Genomic DNA, 13,954 nt, shown 5'->3' on the forward strand with positions numbered 1-13,954 from the left:
TCCCAGAAAAAGAATCTGTAACTATTCATTTTTTAACTTCCAGAGTCAGGCACGAAGTTATACCTAACAACGGATCCCAGAAGGGGTCCTGGTGGTGCTGTCAACATAGAAACTTTTAAAGGTCACATTTTTTTCCTTGAATTTCTTTTCAAATTTTCTTTGAGTTTTCCTTTTCAAATTTTAGGTGAGCTTCTTGCGACATGGTGTTTACACTCTCAGAAGAATGAGGGGTTTTGCCTCTGTCTTGTTATATCACAACTTATGTCTTTAGAAGCTATTTCATACTTCACACACCAAGACACTCCAGCGATGTTCTTTAGCAGAGGCAAGGAGTTTAGCATATAGAGAAAATAAAGCAGAGGGAAAAGTGTTACTTCTACAGTGTAAGGTCCATTCATGGTATTGTTCTCCCGAGTTGAGGCTGTAAACACCTATTTCTTGTTTTATAGCTCCATCTGCTGGCAGGTCTTAGAACGTCTTTCTCATCAACACCTTAAATCCTTGGAAAAGTTATGTTCACATTGTATTCCAAAAGGCACCATTTAGTTTTTACAAAGCGAAAGCCTTTGGAAAGCTATTTTTCTTTCAAACTACTGGCTTCCAATGCCTTTTTACCTTGCCCCAAATTTATCAGCCTTCTCTGAGCATAAGAATAACTTGATGTTACTTCTTGAAATTCCTTGCACTCATCCCAGACCTCCTGGAATCAGCATGATCTGGGAGTCTGTATTATTTGGAAGTTCCCTCAGTGGATGCTTACACTCAGGCTAGTGTGGGAAACGCTGACATCTAACCTGCCCCTTTCACGGCACAGATGAGACGTAGGATTTAGGAAGGTGGCTTGGGGAGCCTTCAGCCCTCTCCAGCCCCCAATTCCCAGGCATGCGCTTTTAAGTATGAATAATAAGCAATATGTAGGCCAGGCTCTGTGGCTTATGCCTGTAATCCCTGCACATTGGGAGGCCAAGGTAGGTGGATCACTTGAGCCCAGAAGTTTGAGACCGGCCTGGGCAACATGATGAAACCCCCTTTCTACAAGAAATAACAAAAAAATTAGCTGGGTGTGGTGTCACACACCTGTAGTACCAGCTACAGGGGAGGCTGAGGCAGGAGGATCACCTGAGCCCAGGAGGTCGAGGCTGCAGGGAGCCATGATCTCACCATTGCACTCCAGCCTGACTGACAGAGCCAGACCCTGTCTCAAAACAAAACAAAGAACACAAAATTATGTGGGCATGGTGGTGGGTGCCTGTATTCCCAGCTACTCAGGAGGCTGGGAGACGGAGGTTGCAGTGAGCCGAGATCCTGCCACTGCACTCCAGCCTGGGCGACAGAATGAGACTCCGTCTCACAAAAAAAAAAAAAAAAAAAAAAGGAAAAGCACTATGTTTACCATATAAATGCAGCTTTAAAACCTGTCTGCAGAGGCGACCCTATTTCTACTACCTCCTACAATCATTTTTATAGTTATGGAACATAACAAGTCAGGCAGTTAGTGAGCCTCAGTCCCACTTCCACCTTGACAAATAAACCTGTTCTATCTTACAATATTTCTGCTTGTTTTGTGGCTGTTGACTTTGCCTCCATGAGGAAATTAACTCCTAAGGAGGGCACCTAGCTCGGCGTAGACCCGGTCAGTACCACCTGCGATGCCTTGGAAATGCAGCCGGCGGGTCCCACCTGTGGAGTCTGCAGACCGGAATCTCCGGTGGTCTGCGTCCTAGCCATCCCTGCAGGTGATCCCCCGCAGGTGAAGGCTGAGAACCCCTGCGGTCCACGTTGGCATGCACCCAAGGCACAAGTCATTGAAAGCTAAATTTCCAGTAACGGCCGCCTTGCACCTTAGACTTGCATTGCAGTTTTATTTTCTTTGGGGGAAAAGTTCAAATCTCTGTGTGCTGAGTGAAAGAGCTTCCGACGTTAAGGGCCAGCCCAAGATCGAGTTCACTGCTACAGTAGGGCGCAGGGTGCCCACGTGGGCACAATTTCGAAGTCTATGGAGGGTCTGCTTCGTGCGCCGCCGCCCAGTTCCACAAGCTAGTAGGGAACTGGCCCGACCCAGTGTCGGCCTGCAGGGGGCTCGCACTGGGGGAACTACAGGAGCCAAGCCAGGGAAGGCCAGGGGTCTGGGCGAAGCAGAAGAGGAACAGGGCGGGGCCTGGGTGGGGCTGGCCGGGGCCTGTGTGGGGCTGGCCGGGGCCTGTGGGGAGGGGGCAGGGCACGTGTTGGGTGTCTGGGCGGGGCCAAGTGGGGTCTTGGCGGGGCAGGGGCGGGGCCTGTAGGGCGGGGGCGGGGCCTGTGGGGCAGGGCGGGCCTGGCCTGTGGGGGGCCTGTGCGAGGTGTCTGGGCGGGGCCAGGCGGGGTCTTGGCGGGGCAGGGGCGGGGCCTGTGGAGCGGGGGCGGGGCCTGTGGGGATTGTGCGGGGCGTCTGGGCGGAGCCAGGCGGGGTCTTGGCGGGATGGAGGCGGGGCCTACGGGGAGGGGCCAGGGCGTGTGCGGGGTGTCTGGGCGAGGCCAGGCGGGGTCTTGGAGGGGCAGGGGCGGGGCCTGTGGGGCGGGGCGGGCCTGGCTTCTGGGGCCTGTGCCGGGTGTCTGGGAGGGGCCAGACGGGGTCTTGGAGGGGCGGGGCCGGGGCCTGCGGGGCGGGGCTCCTCTGGTCCCGCCCCGGCCACATCAGAAACCGCCGTTTGCTGGGCAGCCAATGAGGGCGTGGCGCGCGCCGCTTTCCGCCGTTACTGGGCGTATGGCGTACTGACACGAGGCCGGCGTCTGGGAGGAGGTGTTCATCCGCCCAGGAAAAGAGCGCCTGTTGCTCGCTGCCCGCGTGTCCCTGGCTCTCTCGGGAACCCAGCGCCGAAGGCGAGGTGGGCGCGGGCCGCAGGAGGTCGTGGGAGGTCGGCGGCGCGGAGGGATCTCCGCGGGAGCCGTTGGGGCTGTTGGCCTCGGACTGAGGTGCGAGGACCAGGACTAGGGCGAGGGCAGCGGTCCAAGGTGCGGGGCGAGGCTGAGGTGCTAGGTATGCGGGGGCCGGGGTGCGGGGGCGGCGGCCGGGGGTCCGGGATGTGGAGGTGAGGCTCGAGGTTCGGGGACCGGGTTGCGGGGGATGCAGGAGCCAGATGCGGAGGCGAGGTCGCAGGTGCAGGGGATGCAGGAGCCGGGTGCGGGGTCGAGGTCCCAGGTGCGGGAGATGCAGGAGCTCGGGCTGCAGGGGCCGGGGTGCGGGGGCGAGGTCCCAGGTGCGGGAGATGCAGGAGCTCGGGCTGCAGGGGCCGGGGTGCGGGGGCGAGGTCTCAGGTGCGCGGCCGGGGTGAGGCGCTGAGGCCCGACTTGCCGGGTCTGTGGGGTCGGGGTGCGGGGGCGAGGTCCCAGGTGCGGGGGTGCAGGGGCCGGGGTGAGAGGCTGAGGCCTGAGTTGCCGGGGGTGCGGGGGCGGAGGTCTCTGCAGTGGCGGCGGTGCGTGAGACTGCGGGGACCTGGGAGCACTGCAGGAAGGCCTTCGGGACCTCCCGCCCTACCCACGCGGCCGCGGGGCGCGATCTCTGCGGAGGGCGAGGTCCCCTTCCCGCGTCCGCCGCCGCTGCGCTGCGCGCCCTGGAGCCTTGGGAGCCGGACGTTGGGAAGAGGACGGAACTCCGGAGGACCCCAAGTAAGGCGGTGACCGCGACGGCCGGGCTCTGCGAGGCCCGGGGCTCCTCGCGGGTGCTCCGGCCCGGCCCCTGGCACCTGTGGAGGGAAAGGGGCGGCGGGGCTGCGGCGTTCCGGGATGGATGCTCTCGCTGTCTTCAGCCCCTGCGGCCTCTAGGGCAAAGCCGCCTGGACCCCTGCGCAGCCTGTTCTCTGAGCGCTTTTCTTTTCGTTTTTAAATTGTGGCCAGAGAGACCCCGCTAGCATAGAATGTACCGCTCAACGGTTTTTAGGTGTGTGGCGCGGTGGTGCTTCCCACGTGCACGGCGTCGTCCTGAGCTCAGCGCCGAAGGGACGTTGTTAGGTGGAAGCGTCTTGGGCAGAGCTGGTAGCGAATCGGGCATGTGATTTCCAGCGAGTGTGGTTATTGGAAGCACACACTTGTTTTCTGACTTTAAGAATTCGATATTCAGACTGAGGTGATTTTGAAACTGGAAGGAGATACAGCTGAAAACCAGAGTTGTGCTGGGAAACCTGGACGTACAGCGCTGAGCTCCCCAGGTATTTAGTGATGAGCACAGCGCGCCGCCGTGGGTTTCAGGCCCTGGAGATGATGAGAATCAGCTGGAGGGCAGCTTCCAGCCGGCTTCTAACTCGGGAGGGCTGAGAGCCGCTCCCCGCCCCGTAATTTCTGTTCCCAGCCAGTCCAGATGCTGCCCGTCAGGGACCAGGCTTTGAGAACTGATGTCCGCTTTAGGAATATTTCCTGCTGGAGATGAGAGTTCAGCTTGTCGCTGTTTTTTAGTCACTGTTTCACACCATTGTTTGTAAGGTGTCAAGCGACGAACTGGGTGCAAAGGCATCAATTGTAATTCGCAGCCTAGTTGGAGAAGCTATGGAGTGCAGGGATGTGGGGAGGGAGAAAACAGGTTACCATGTAGTAGGGTGACCGTGGTCACGCCGGGGAAACGGCTTTCGGAGAAGGGAGGAAGGGATGGCCTGCGAGCTGGTCCTTAAGCGGTTCACTGGATTCTTGTGGTTTCGGAGGAGGGTGAGGCTTTTTTTAGCAGAGGATGCGCCACGGTAGAGGGTGAGTCACGGAATTGATAGTGATAGGAAGCCAGTTGTGTTTGCTGGAGTCTCAAGCGGATGCTTTCAGATTGATTGTAGATCAGCAGTCCCCAGTCTCTTTGGCACCAGGGACCGATTTCATGGAAGACAATTTTTCCATGGACCGGTGATGGCTGGTTTCGGGATGAAACGGTTCCACCTCAGATTATCAGGCATTAGATTCTCATAAGGAGCAGGCAGCCCAGATCCTTGGCACGCCCACTTCACAGTAGGGTTCACACTCCTGGGAGAATCTAATGCCTCCACTGATCTGACAGGAGGGGAGCTCAGGCTGTCATGCTCACTCGCTGCGGCTCACTTCCTGCTGTGTGGCCTGGTTCCGGTGCAGGTCCATGGGGCGTGGGGGGTGGTGGTGGTGTGGGGGGAGGGGGGGTTGGTGGGGGGGAGGGGGGTGGTGGTGGTGTGGGGGGAGGGGGGGTTGGTGGGGGGGAGGGGGGTGGTGGTGGTGTGGGGGGAGGGGGGTTGGTGGGGGGGAGGGGGGTGGTGGTGGTGGGGCGTGGGGGTTGGTGGTGGTGGTGGGGAGGGGGTTGGTGGTGGTGGGGAGGGGGTTGGTGGTGGTGGGGGGAGGGGGTGGTGGTGGTGGGGGGGAGGGTGGTGGTGGTGGGGGGAGGGGGTGGTGGTGGTGGGGGGGAGGGTGGTGGGGGGGAGGGTGGTGGGGGGGAGGGGGGGTGGTGGGGGGGCGTGGGGGGTGGTGGTGGGGGGGAGGGGGGTGGTGGTGGTGTGAGGGGAGGGGGTTGGTGGTGGTGGTGGTGGTGCTGGGGACGCTGCCTGTGGATTATCGGTAAGAGACTTTCATGCACCACTATGCCCAGTGTGTAACCTGAGCATGCATACGTAATCATTGTCATGATGCGCACATTATAAAATAAATACAAAGCAGTTTAAAATGAGATTTAAAATTAGTTGCAGTATGCTGGCACCTCAGCGAATTATCCTGTGTAAACTCCTTTGGAAATTGCTGATTTAGAGTCATATTGTAAGGGGTCTTATACAATGAATATTTGCTTTAATCCTGTAAAATACAATAGGAAGTCGGAGGTTTTTAAAATTGAAAAATGGCATTAGATTTATCTTTCTGTGAAGATCATGAAGCCAAGAATTTTAGAAGCTGTTAAAACTCAGAGGATGAAAAAGATCATGTGATTTAAGGCAGAGTGATGGTAGATGATGTCATCGCCTGCCCCTATGTAGAACCTTTGATGGTTTCTCATGTGTTGAGTATCTAAGCTGTCTGCAGGACCCTGAGCAGTCTGCTCCCTGCCCACATGAATTCCTCCACTCCCCTTGTTCCTTCCCTTTCCAGTCCCACTGGACATCTTTTGGTTCTGCATCCAATTCAAGCACTTACGTGTGGGTTGTTACCGCTTGTGTGGAAGACTGGTACCACCCTACCTTCCAGTTCCTAATTCTCCATTTCAACTTAAATCTTGTTAGAGGTGGATAACAACGTGCAACAAGTGTTAGAGAATTCTACCAAAGATATTTTGGATTTCTCCTAAGATCTAACTCTTCATATGAAAAAGATAACACTACTAGCATCCTGCCTTCCTGTAGTTTTCTAAGAAGCTGACTTCAAGTTGCTTTTAAAGCTGTGTAAATAACGTGTATTAACACATGTAGTTATAATTTTACCTGCCCTTTCCATTAGAGCTAATGTTTGTTGACTGCTCACTAGAGGCCAGTGTGAGTTCTCATTTGATCCTCACCATTGACTTGTGCAGTAGGTTATTCCAACCATTTGACAAAGAGTCACAGGCTATGTTGTTTTCTCATGTTGTCTAAAATCTGAAGGAGTTGGGTTCAGGCAGTTGAGCTCTGAGGCCTCTACTCTTAATAGCCTGATGACACTGTGTACCACGACGATGAGGGTGAGAGATTGTTACAGCTGAGCCCAAAGCTGATCCCAGCTCACAGGAAGCACTTAGTACCATCATGATGTTGAAGAAATGGAGAGAACGGTCCTGGCAGATGTAGGAGTAATAAAGGAGTAATTTTGAAATCAATGACTCCATTCTTTTTATTTAGATACAATGTAGATGGTGATGCCACTCACCAAGAATGAAATTATGAGACATGAGGTAGAAGAGATACTAGTTTGGGTATGTTCAGTGTTAGCCACACGTGGAACTCTGGGAAAATCCAGGAGGACTCATTATGTATGCAGAAGGATTATCTAAGGGGCCTGGCGAGACACTTGCCACAGGTGCCTGTTTCAGTGTGTGTGTGTGTGTGAATGTGTCTTTGTATGGGAATATGTGTTACATGTATGTGTATGTGTATCTCCAAATGGGAAAGAAAGAACCAGCTACCAGCATCCTAATTCTTTCAGCACTTTCTCCTCCTAAGTCTGTTTATAATAAATAATCCAAATGAAAAACGAAGTCTTGTATTAAAATAGGTTTTCTCCTTTGGCCCTACTGCAGTGCCCAGTGCAAGGTAAGCAACTGAGTTTGTTGAATGTAGGAATGTTACATTAAAAAAAACTGTCATTAAAGATTAGAAGGATACATAATAATTGCCTAGGGAGCTTACTTTTGAAACTCAAAGAAGTTTAAAGTAACATTGTAGAAATGGTCAAATGTGATTGCCTCTATTGAGTATTGTCTTCAAGATTGTTTCCTCTCCAGAAATAGAAAACAATGACTGGGCGAGCCAGAGCCAGAGCCAGAGGAAGGGCCCGCGGTCAGGAGACATTGCCGCTCGTGGGCTCCACTGCTGTGAGTGCTTCACCGTTTCTGACTACAGAAAATGTCTGAATCTTGATCAGCCTAGGCTATTGAAAATAAACTAAAAACTGTGCTGGGAAGGATATAGGAAGTGAGCAAGGGAGATCATGCCCTGTTTCCTCAGGATATTAGAAGCTGATTCATGACTTTATTTGGTGACTCTTCTCTCAAATTTATTTTTAAGAATAAAATATTTGATTATTAATTTAGATAGGTGTTGGTTGAATTCCTGAGACTTAAGACTAGACATTTTCTCTGGTGTCTGTGACCGCTTGACAAAAAGAATGTTCTTTATTTGCATGTAACTACAGAGTCAGCAACCTGGTTATATTCAGCCTAGGCCTCAGCAGCCACCAGCAGAGGAGGAATTATTTGGCCGTGGACGGCAGAGAGGAACAGCAGGAGGAACAGCCAAGTCACAAGGTGAAGAGAAAGTAAAAGGAAGTCTTAACAACTGTGTTCAACATATACAGTAAATTTTATTGAATTAAAACTTGGTACAAAAATTTGTGCTGAAACTGTTCAAGAAACATTTCCTTATAATGTTGCCATAACACGCAAATACAATTGTGGAAAATACTTAAATATAATTTCTTAAACATTCTATGTATCAGTCTTCATTAATAAATGACTTAAAAAAATGGTTACTCAGGATTTCACATTTAACTCTATGAAACAGTTCCCTATTTGTAACAAGGTAGTGTCTACCTGTAGAGGTAAAGATCATTGTGACCATTAATACATGGGATAACAAATGAAGGCCCTGTTTATAGAAATTAATATAAGTTTAACACATTATTGTTAATTAGACATTGTTTGGACCTTGATTTTCATTCTGTAAAGGGGATGTGGATGCATTGAAGGATTCTTTTTTTTTTTTTTTTTTTTTGAGATGGAGTCTAACTCTGTCCCCCAGGCTGGAGTGCAGTGGCGCTCTCTCTGCTCACTGCAGACTCCGCCTCCCGGTTTCCTGCGATTCTCCTGCCTCAGCCTCCTAAGTAGCTGGGACTACAGGCGCCCGCCACTGCGCCCGGCTAATTTTTTTGTATTTTTTAGTAGAGACGGGGTTTCACCATGTTAGCCAGGATGGTCTCGATCTCCTGACCTCGTGATCCACCTGGCGCAGCCTCCCAAAGTGCTGGGATTACAGGCGTGAGCCACCATGCCTGGCCCTTTGAAGGATTCTTAAATAGCACAGTGGTGTGAGGTCTGATTTGTGTTTGAAATAAAATCACTCTAGGAGCTGCATGGAAGGGGGGATTAGCAAGGTTCCCAGTCTTGTCCATTCTGAAATTTGTCCTCTTCATCAAGTGACAAAATCAAGCTTTGGTTAAGTGTCATAGCAGTACTGTAATCTCAAGCAGAACTGATTTCATCATTGTTTATATTCAGAAACTGGCAATTGGATTTTTTCATCCAGAACCGAATTTTTTAAGACAAATTAAAAATTTTTAAGGAAAAATATCAGCCTTTATGACCCTTCAGTGTCATCAGGTTGGATTCAGTATGCGTGATTTAGTGTAGTTACTCACCCAGTGCCATCAATACTTTAAACCAAGCCTCTGGGATAAAAAGCTCACTGAGAGAGACAAATATGAACAGTTACATATTTAAAGGATTTTTAGGTAGAGCCCCCTCCAAATCATGAGGTACAGAAACAAACATGGAAGTGCCTTGTAAAGTGCTTTAGACGTGATATTTAAAATTTCTGACATGCCTGTGATGCTTATTCTCAATTTTTCAGGTGAAGGAATTGACACTCATATTAAACAACTGGTTTCCAAAGTATACCAAGAACTGAAATATTTTAAGCCACTATTATTTCTCTAAGGAAGTCTACAAAGTAGGCAGTTCTGGTGTTTGTGGTCAGAAGAGAACTGGACTCTGATCTTTTTGTTGTTTTGTCCTGGGCTCATGACTGCCATCATTAAGACCTCTGTTTGGTTCAGAACTTCTGTATTTGAGCCCTCCCTGCCAGATCCAGATTCCAGGCTCCATGGGCAGGGCAAAGGGGCAGGAAGTACAAAAGTCACAAGTCAGCTATTGGCTCTCTTATGGAATTTTTCCAAAAGTGTCATCCTGCAATTTCTGCTTAAGTCTTGTTAGGCCATCCCAAACCATGGGGAGGGTGGAAATTTTAGTCTATTAAGTGTATTACTCCAAAAATAGAATTTATTTAAAGAATGAGGGGTTAGTTATTGGATAGTCAACTGGTAATCTCTTTTACACAAGATAACATACCTATTAATTGACAGCTGGAATTTTAACACTTGACTACAAAGTTCATATTCGTTTTTTGGCTCACATCATATTGTTGATCTGAGATAATTGTATAATTTCAGCAAATCAAATGACTTGAATAATTTAGGTTCTTATAACCACAGCTTGTAGCACTAAGCATGAACTGATTAATCACGACCTTATTGCCTATACCAGTGTGAGATGCATGTCATGGCCATAGAATATGTGCAGATGCAGAAATCCATTCTTCTGGTTCTGAAGGGAATCAGGTGGTGAAGAAGTTGCATTTTAGATGTAAGTTTTCTAATCCAGGTTACAGATTTAAACCCCCTAAACCACCAATTTCTGTAGTTGTAATTGCATCATGACAGACTGTGGAAAATACATGAAGACCTTTAGGTAGTTATCAGACTTACAGAAAAATAATTTCCCAGTCAGCAAACATATGCTCCTGCACTCTTGCACCACAGTCCAGTTGGCTTGATCTCTTGATTCAAGGTTTACATCTCTTGAAAGGGTGCATCTGCAATTGCCCAGGACAGTGACAAGAAGGCCTTTATTAATGAAGTTATAACTAGGAAACTATTCTCTCGTTAGGCTGGCAGATACCTAAAACATGTTGATAGGATTGTTTCATGCCTTGTCTTCTACACCTCAGTATCCTTTGGATTACATGTAATAGCACTATGGGAGTTAATGTTGTCATCCTTTATTTCATGCTTTATATTGCCCAAGTACATAATTTTTCTTTTTTTTTTTAAGAACTCCAGATATCTGCTGGATTTCAGGAGTTATCATTAGCAGAGAGAGGAGGCCGTCGTAGAGATTTTCACGATCTTGGTGTGAATACAAGGCAGAACCTAGACCATGTTAAAGAATCAAAAACAGGTAGGTTAATGAAGAAGAAGTTTTGTGAGATTACATCTCAGGTACACAGGACAGTGAATTGAGGCACTTTAGGTATTTATTTGGCCAAGGATCCTGCATGGCTTTTCCATTTTCCTCTCTCACTTTCTTTTGGCGTTGATGAAGTAGGTTATAGATATCTTTAATTGCACATTTTGAAATGTCATCTCATTAAATATTAATAGATCATTTTTAAAACTCTTTGCCATGAAGAGATTTAGTTGGTTTTGTTGCAAATTATTTGTAAATTACTTAGTCTAAGGAAGATTTGTTTCTAAATATATGCTTCTTTAGAAATTCACCTAAAGAGATAGACTAGTGGTCTCCAAAGTCAGATGTCTGAGGACTTTCATGTTGTCCGCTGCTCTTAGCCTTATGTTTACGGAACTGTGCCTGCCTTGTCATGGTAGGAAAGGTTTCAAGGAAAAATAAACTTGATATTTTGTTAATTGACTATAACTTGCTTTTCCAGGTTCTTCAGGCATTATAGTAAGGTTAAGCACTAACCATTTCCGGCTAACATCCCGTCCCCAGTGGGCCTTATATCAGTATCATATTGACTATAACCCACTGATGGAAGCCAGAAGACTCCGTTCAGCTCTTCTTTTTCAACATGAAGATCTAATTGGAAAATGTCATGCTTTTGATGGAACGATATTATTTTTACCTAAAAGACTACAGCAAAAGGTTATTTGGGAAAAGGGAGATGGGGGATTTTCACTTCAAAGCAGAACTACCACAATGTAAGATAGTTCACATGGCTTTTAGAGAGACCCCAGGAGTCTCCTGTCTGATGTGACTTGGAATAAACACATAGAGTACTTTGGCATTATTGTAGCATTGTCAGATTTGTCTGGGTAACTTGATGATTACAATTGAGTTATAATACACTTAGCCACTCTTTTTCTCAGAGCCATTTTTTAAAAATCCAGTTAAAATATTTTGTGGTTTTCAGTGTTGCCTTATTAAGCAAGTAGTATGTGATCGGGCATCATTGTCCTTTAAGGATTTAAAGTTTGGGTTTTCCACCTCTCTGGCTTCAGGTTACTGAAGTTTTTAGTAAGACCCGGAATGGAGAGGATGTGAGGATAACGATCACTTTAACAAATGAACTTCCACCTACATCACCAACTTGTTTGCAGTTCTATAATATTATTTTCAGGAGGTATGTGTTTTATTTCAACATTTTATTAAGAAAAAACCAGCAAAGTTGAAATAATTGTACATTGAACATCTGCATTCAATTCTCCTAGATTTTCAACATTGGTTGGGATTATTGAGTTTCTCTGTGTTGCAGTAACTTAAGGTGTGGTTTACTGATGGAAAATTCATTTATTTGCTTTAAGCAAGTATCCTGCCTTTACTTCCCTAATTCTGTTGACTTCAAATACTGTCTGAGCTTGTCAAATACTGTCTGAGCTTGTCAAATACTGTCTGAGCTTGTCAAATACTGTCTGAGCTTGTGCTCAGACCACTCATATCCTCGAGGGCTATTGCGAACTTGGTATTCCTTCTCCTCACGGTGGGTCCTTGCTCAGGAGGAGGGGCAGAGTTCAGGTCGTTTGTTCCACCGCAGGAGATATACTGCGTGCTTGATAATTTGCTTTCAGTGTACATATCACATATTCCCTATCCAAAAGCAAGACGCGTGTTCTGCAAAAATTTGTATTTTTTGAGGGGGATGAGAAACAATCTGGATAAGGCTGAAATTTTTGTGAGAATAATGGGGCATAATACTTGTATTTGTAATTTCCCTCTTTAAGTTAGTCATAAGATAACTGTCACTGATGATAGGACAATTCATCGTGATAAATACTTGTTTCGAGTTAATGTAACTGGTAAATTGATTTTTCCCTAAACGAGGGGTTGGCAAACTTCTCTCTGCAAAGGGCCAGATAGTAAACATCTTAGGCTTTGAAAGCCATGTCATCTCTTGCAGCTATTCAGCTCTATTACTGGACCGCCGAAACAGCCAGAGACAGCGTGTAAGTGAGCTGTCATGGCTGTGTGCCAGTAAAACTATAGGTGGATGCTGAAGTCTGAATTTCAGATAATTCATGTATCATGAAATAATCTTTTATTTTTTTCCAACCTCAAGGATATTTGAAAACCATTGTTAACTCACAGGCCGTAAAAAACAGCAGGCAGGTTGGATTTGGCCTGGCTACAGACCACAGTTTGCCAACCCCTGCTCTAAACAACATGCTGTTCTGATTGCCATATTAGAGATACTTATCAATATTCACTTTTCTGACCTTTCAATTTCTAGGCTTTTGAAAATCATGAATTTGCAACAAATTGGACGAAATTATTATAACCCAAATGACCCAATTGATATTCCAAGTCACAGGTTTGTATGAAGTAGAACGTTTAATATTCCTTAGGCTTAATGACAGACTTTTGAGATGATAACCTAATTTGAAATGGTCAGATTTACTACAGTGACTGTTAATGCCACCCATCACATTGTGTGACTATTTAACTTGAGTAATGAGGAGACATCCCAGAATATTTGAATTTTTAAAAAATCACATAATTTACCTGTCACTAGGGAAGAATACATAGTTGTCCAGTGCTAAGTTTGTATTTTTGCCCTTAGGTAATAAAAATAATCAGTTAATGTGGTGTATCAAGATTGCAGCCCAACTGAAAAACCACCTGCTGGGTACTGTGCTCACAACCTCAGTGATGGGACCACTCGTCCCCCAGACCTCAGCATTATGCAGTATGCCCATGTCACAAACCTGCATGTGTGCCCCTTGAATCTAAAGTTGAAATAAGAAATAAAAGGCTGGGCATGGTGGCTCATGCCTGTAATCCCAGCACTTTGGGAGGCCAAGGCAGGTGGATCACGAGGTCAGGAGTTCTAGACCAGCGTGGCCAAGGTGGTGAAACCCCATCTCTACTAAAAATACAAAAATTATCCGGGTGTGGTGGCGGGCACCTGTAATCCCAGCTACTCGAGAGGCTGAGGCAGAGAAGTGCTTGAACCCAGGAGGCGGAGGTTGCAGTGAGCCGAGATCGTGCCAACTCCAGCCTGGGTGACAGAGCGAGACTCTGTCTAAGAAAATAAATAAATAAAAAAGAAAGAAAATATTGCAGCCCAACAGGTTTATGTTTATAATAATAATTGTAGGTGCTTTCAATTAGATTGGCAACTTTTTAAAGTCTTAGGCCAGTGTAATGAATAGCTGAATAAAGTACATTCATTTAAAATGAAACTTATACAATTATTATAATGTTGTTGAAGGTCTTAAAGCTGGAACCATGTAAATCCTAGAAATAAGGAAATTGATTCATTCAAAAACTTTATAGTTTAGACCCAGT

The 13,954-nt window shown here is 47.1% G+C and overlaps 1 protein-coding gene across 8 annotated transcripts in view; it reads left to right on the forward strand.

Moving 5' to 3' along the window:
* The first annotated feature begins 2,661 nt into the window (after positions 1–2,661).
* The window catches only part of PIWIL1 (piwi like RNA-mediated gene silencing 1), a 75,694-nt gene continuing 64,401 nt past the window's right edge, over positions 2,662–13,954 (forward strand). For 2 of the 8 annotated variants that reach the window (XM_054527754.2, XM_054527750.2), the window contains exons 1-7: positions 2,662–3,016; positions 7,382–7,471; positions 7,792–7,903; positions 10,484–10,609; positions 11,100–11,314; positions 11,671–11,792; positions 12,897–12,977. In XM_054527754.2, coding sequence (XP_054383729.1) covers positions 7,394–7,471; positions 7,792–7,903; positions 10,484–10,609; positions 11,100–11,314; positions 11,671–11,792; positions 12,897–12,977 — 734 coding nt within the window. In that variant the 5' untranslated portion in view covers positions 2,662–3,016; positions 7,382–7,393. The remainder of the gene's footprint in view (positions 3,017–7,381; positions 7,472–7,791; positions 7,904–10,483; positions 10,610–11,099; positions 11,315–11,670; positions 11,793–12,896; positions 12,978–13,954) is intronic. The other 6 variants (XM_054527751.2, XM_054527749.2, XM_024256758.3 and 3 more) reach the window with 6 other exon arrangements.

Source organism: Pongo abelii, chromosome 10, assembly GCF_028885655.2.
Source record: "Pongo abelii isolate AG06213 chromosome 10, NHGRI_mPonAbe1-v2.0_pri, whole genome shotgun sequence".
NCBI lineage: Eukaryota > Metazoa > Chordata > Mammalia > Primates > Hominidae > Pongo > Pongo abelii.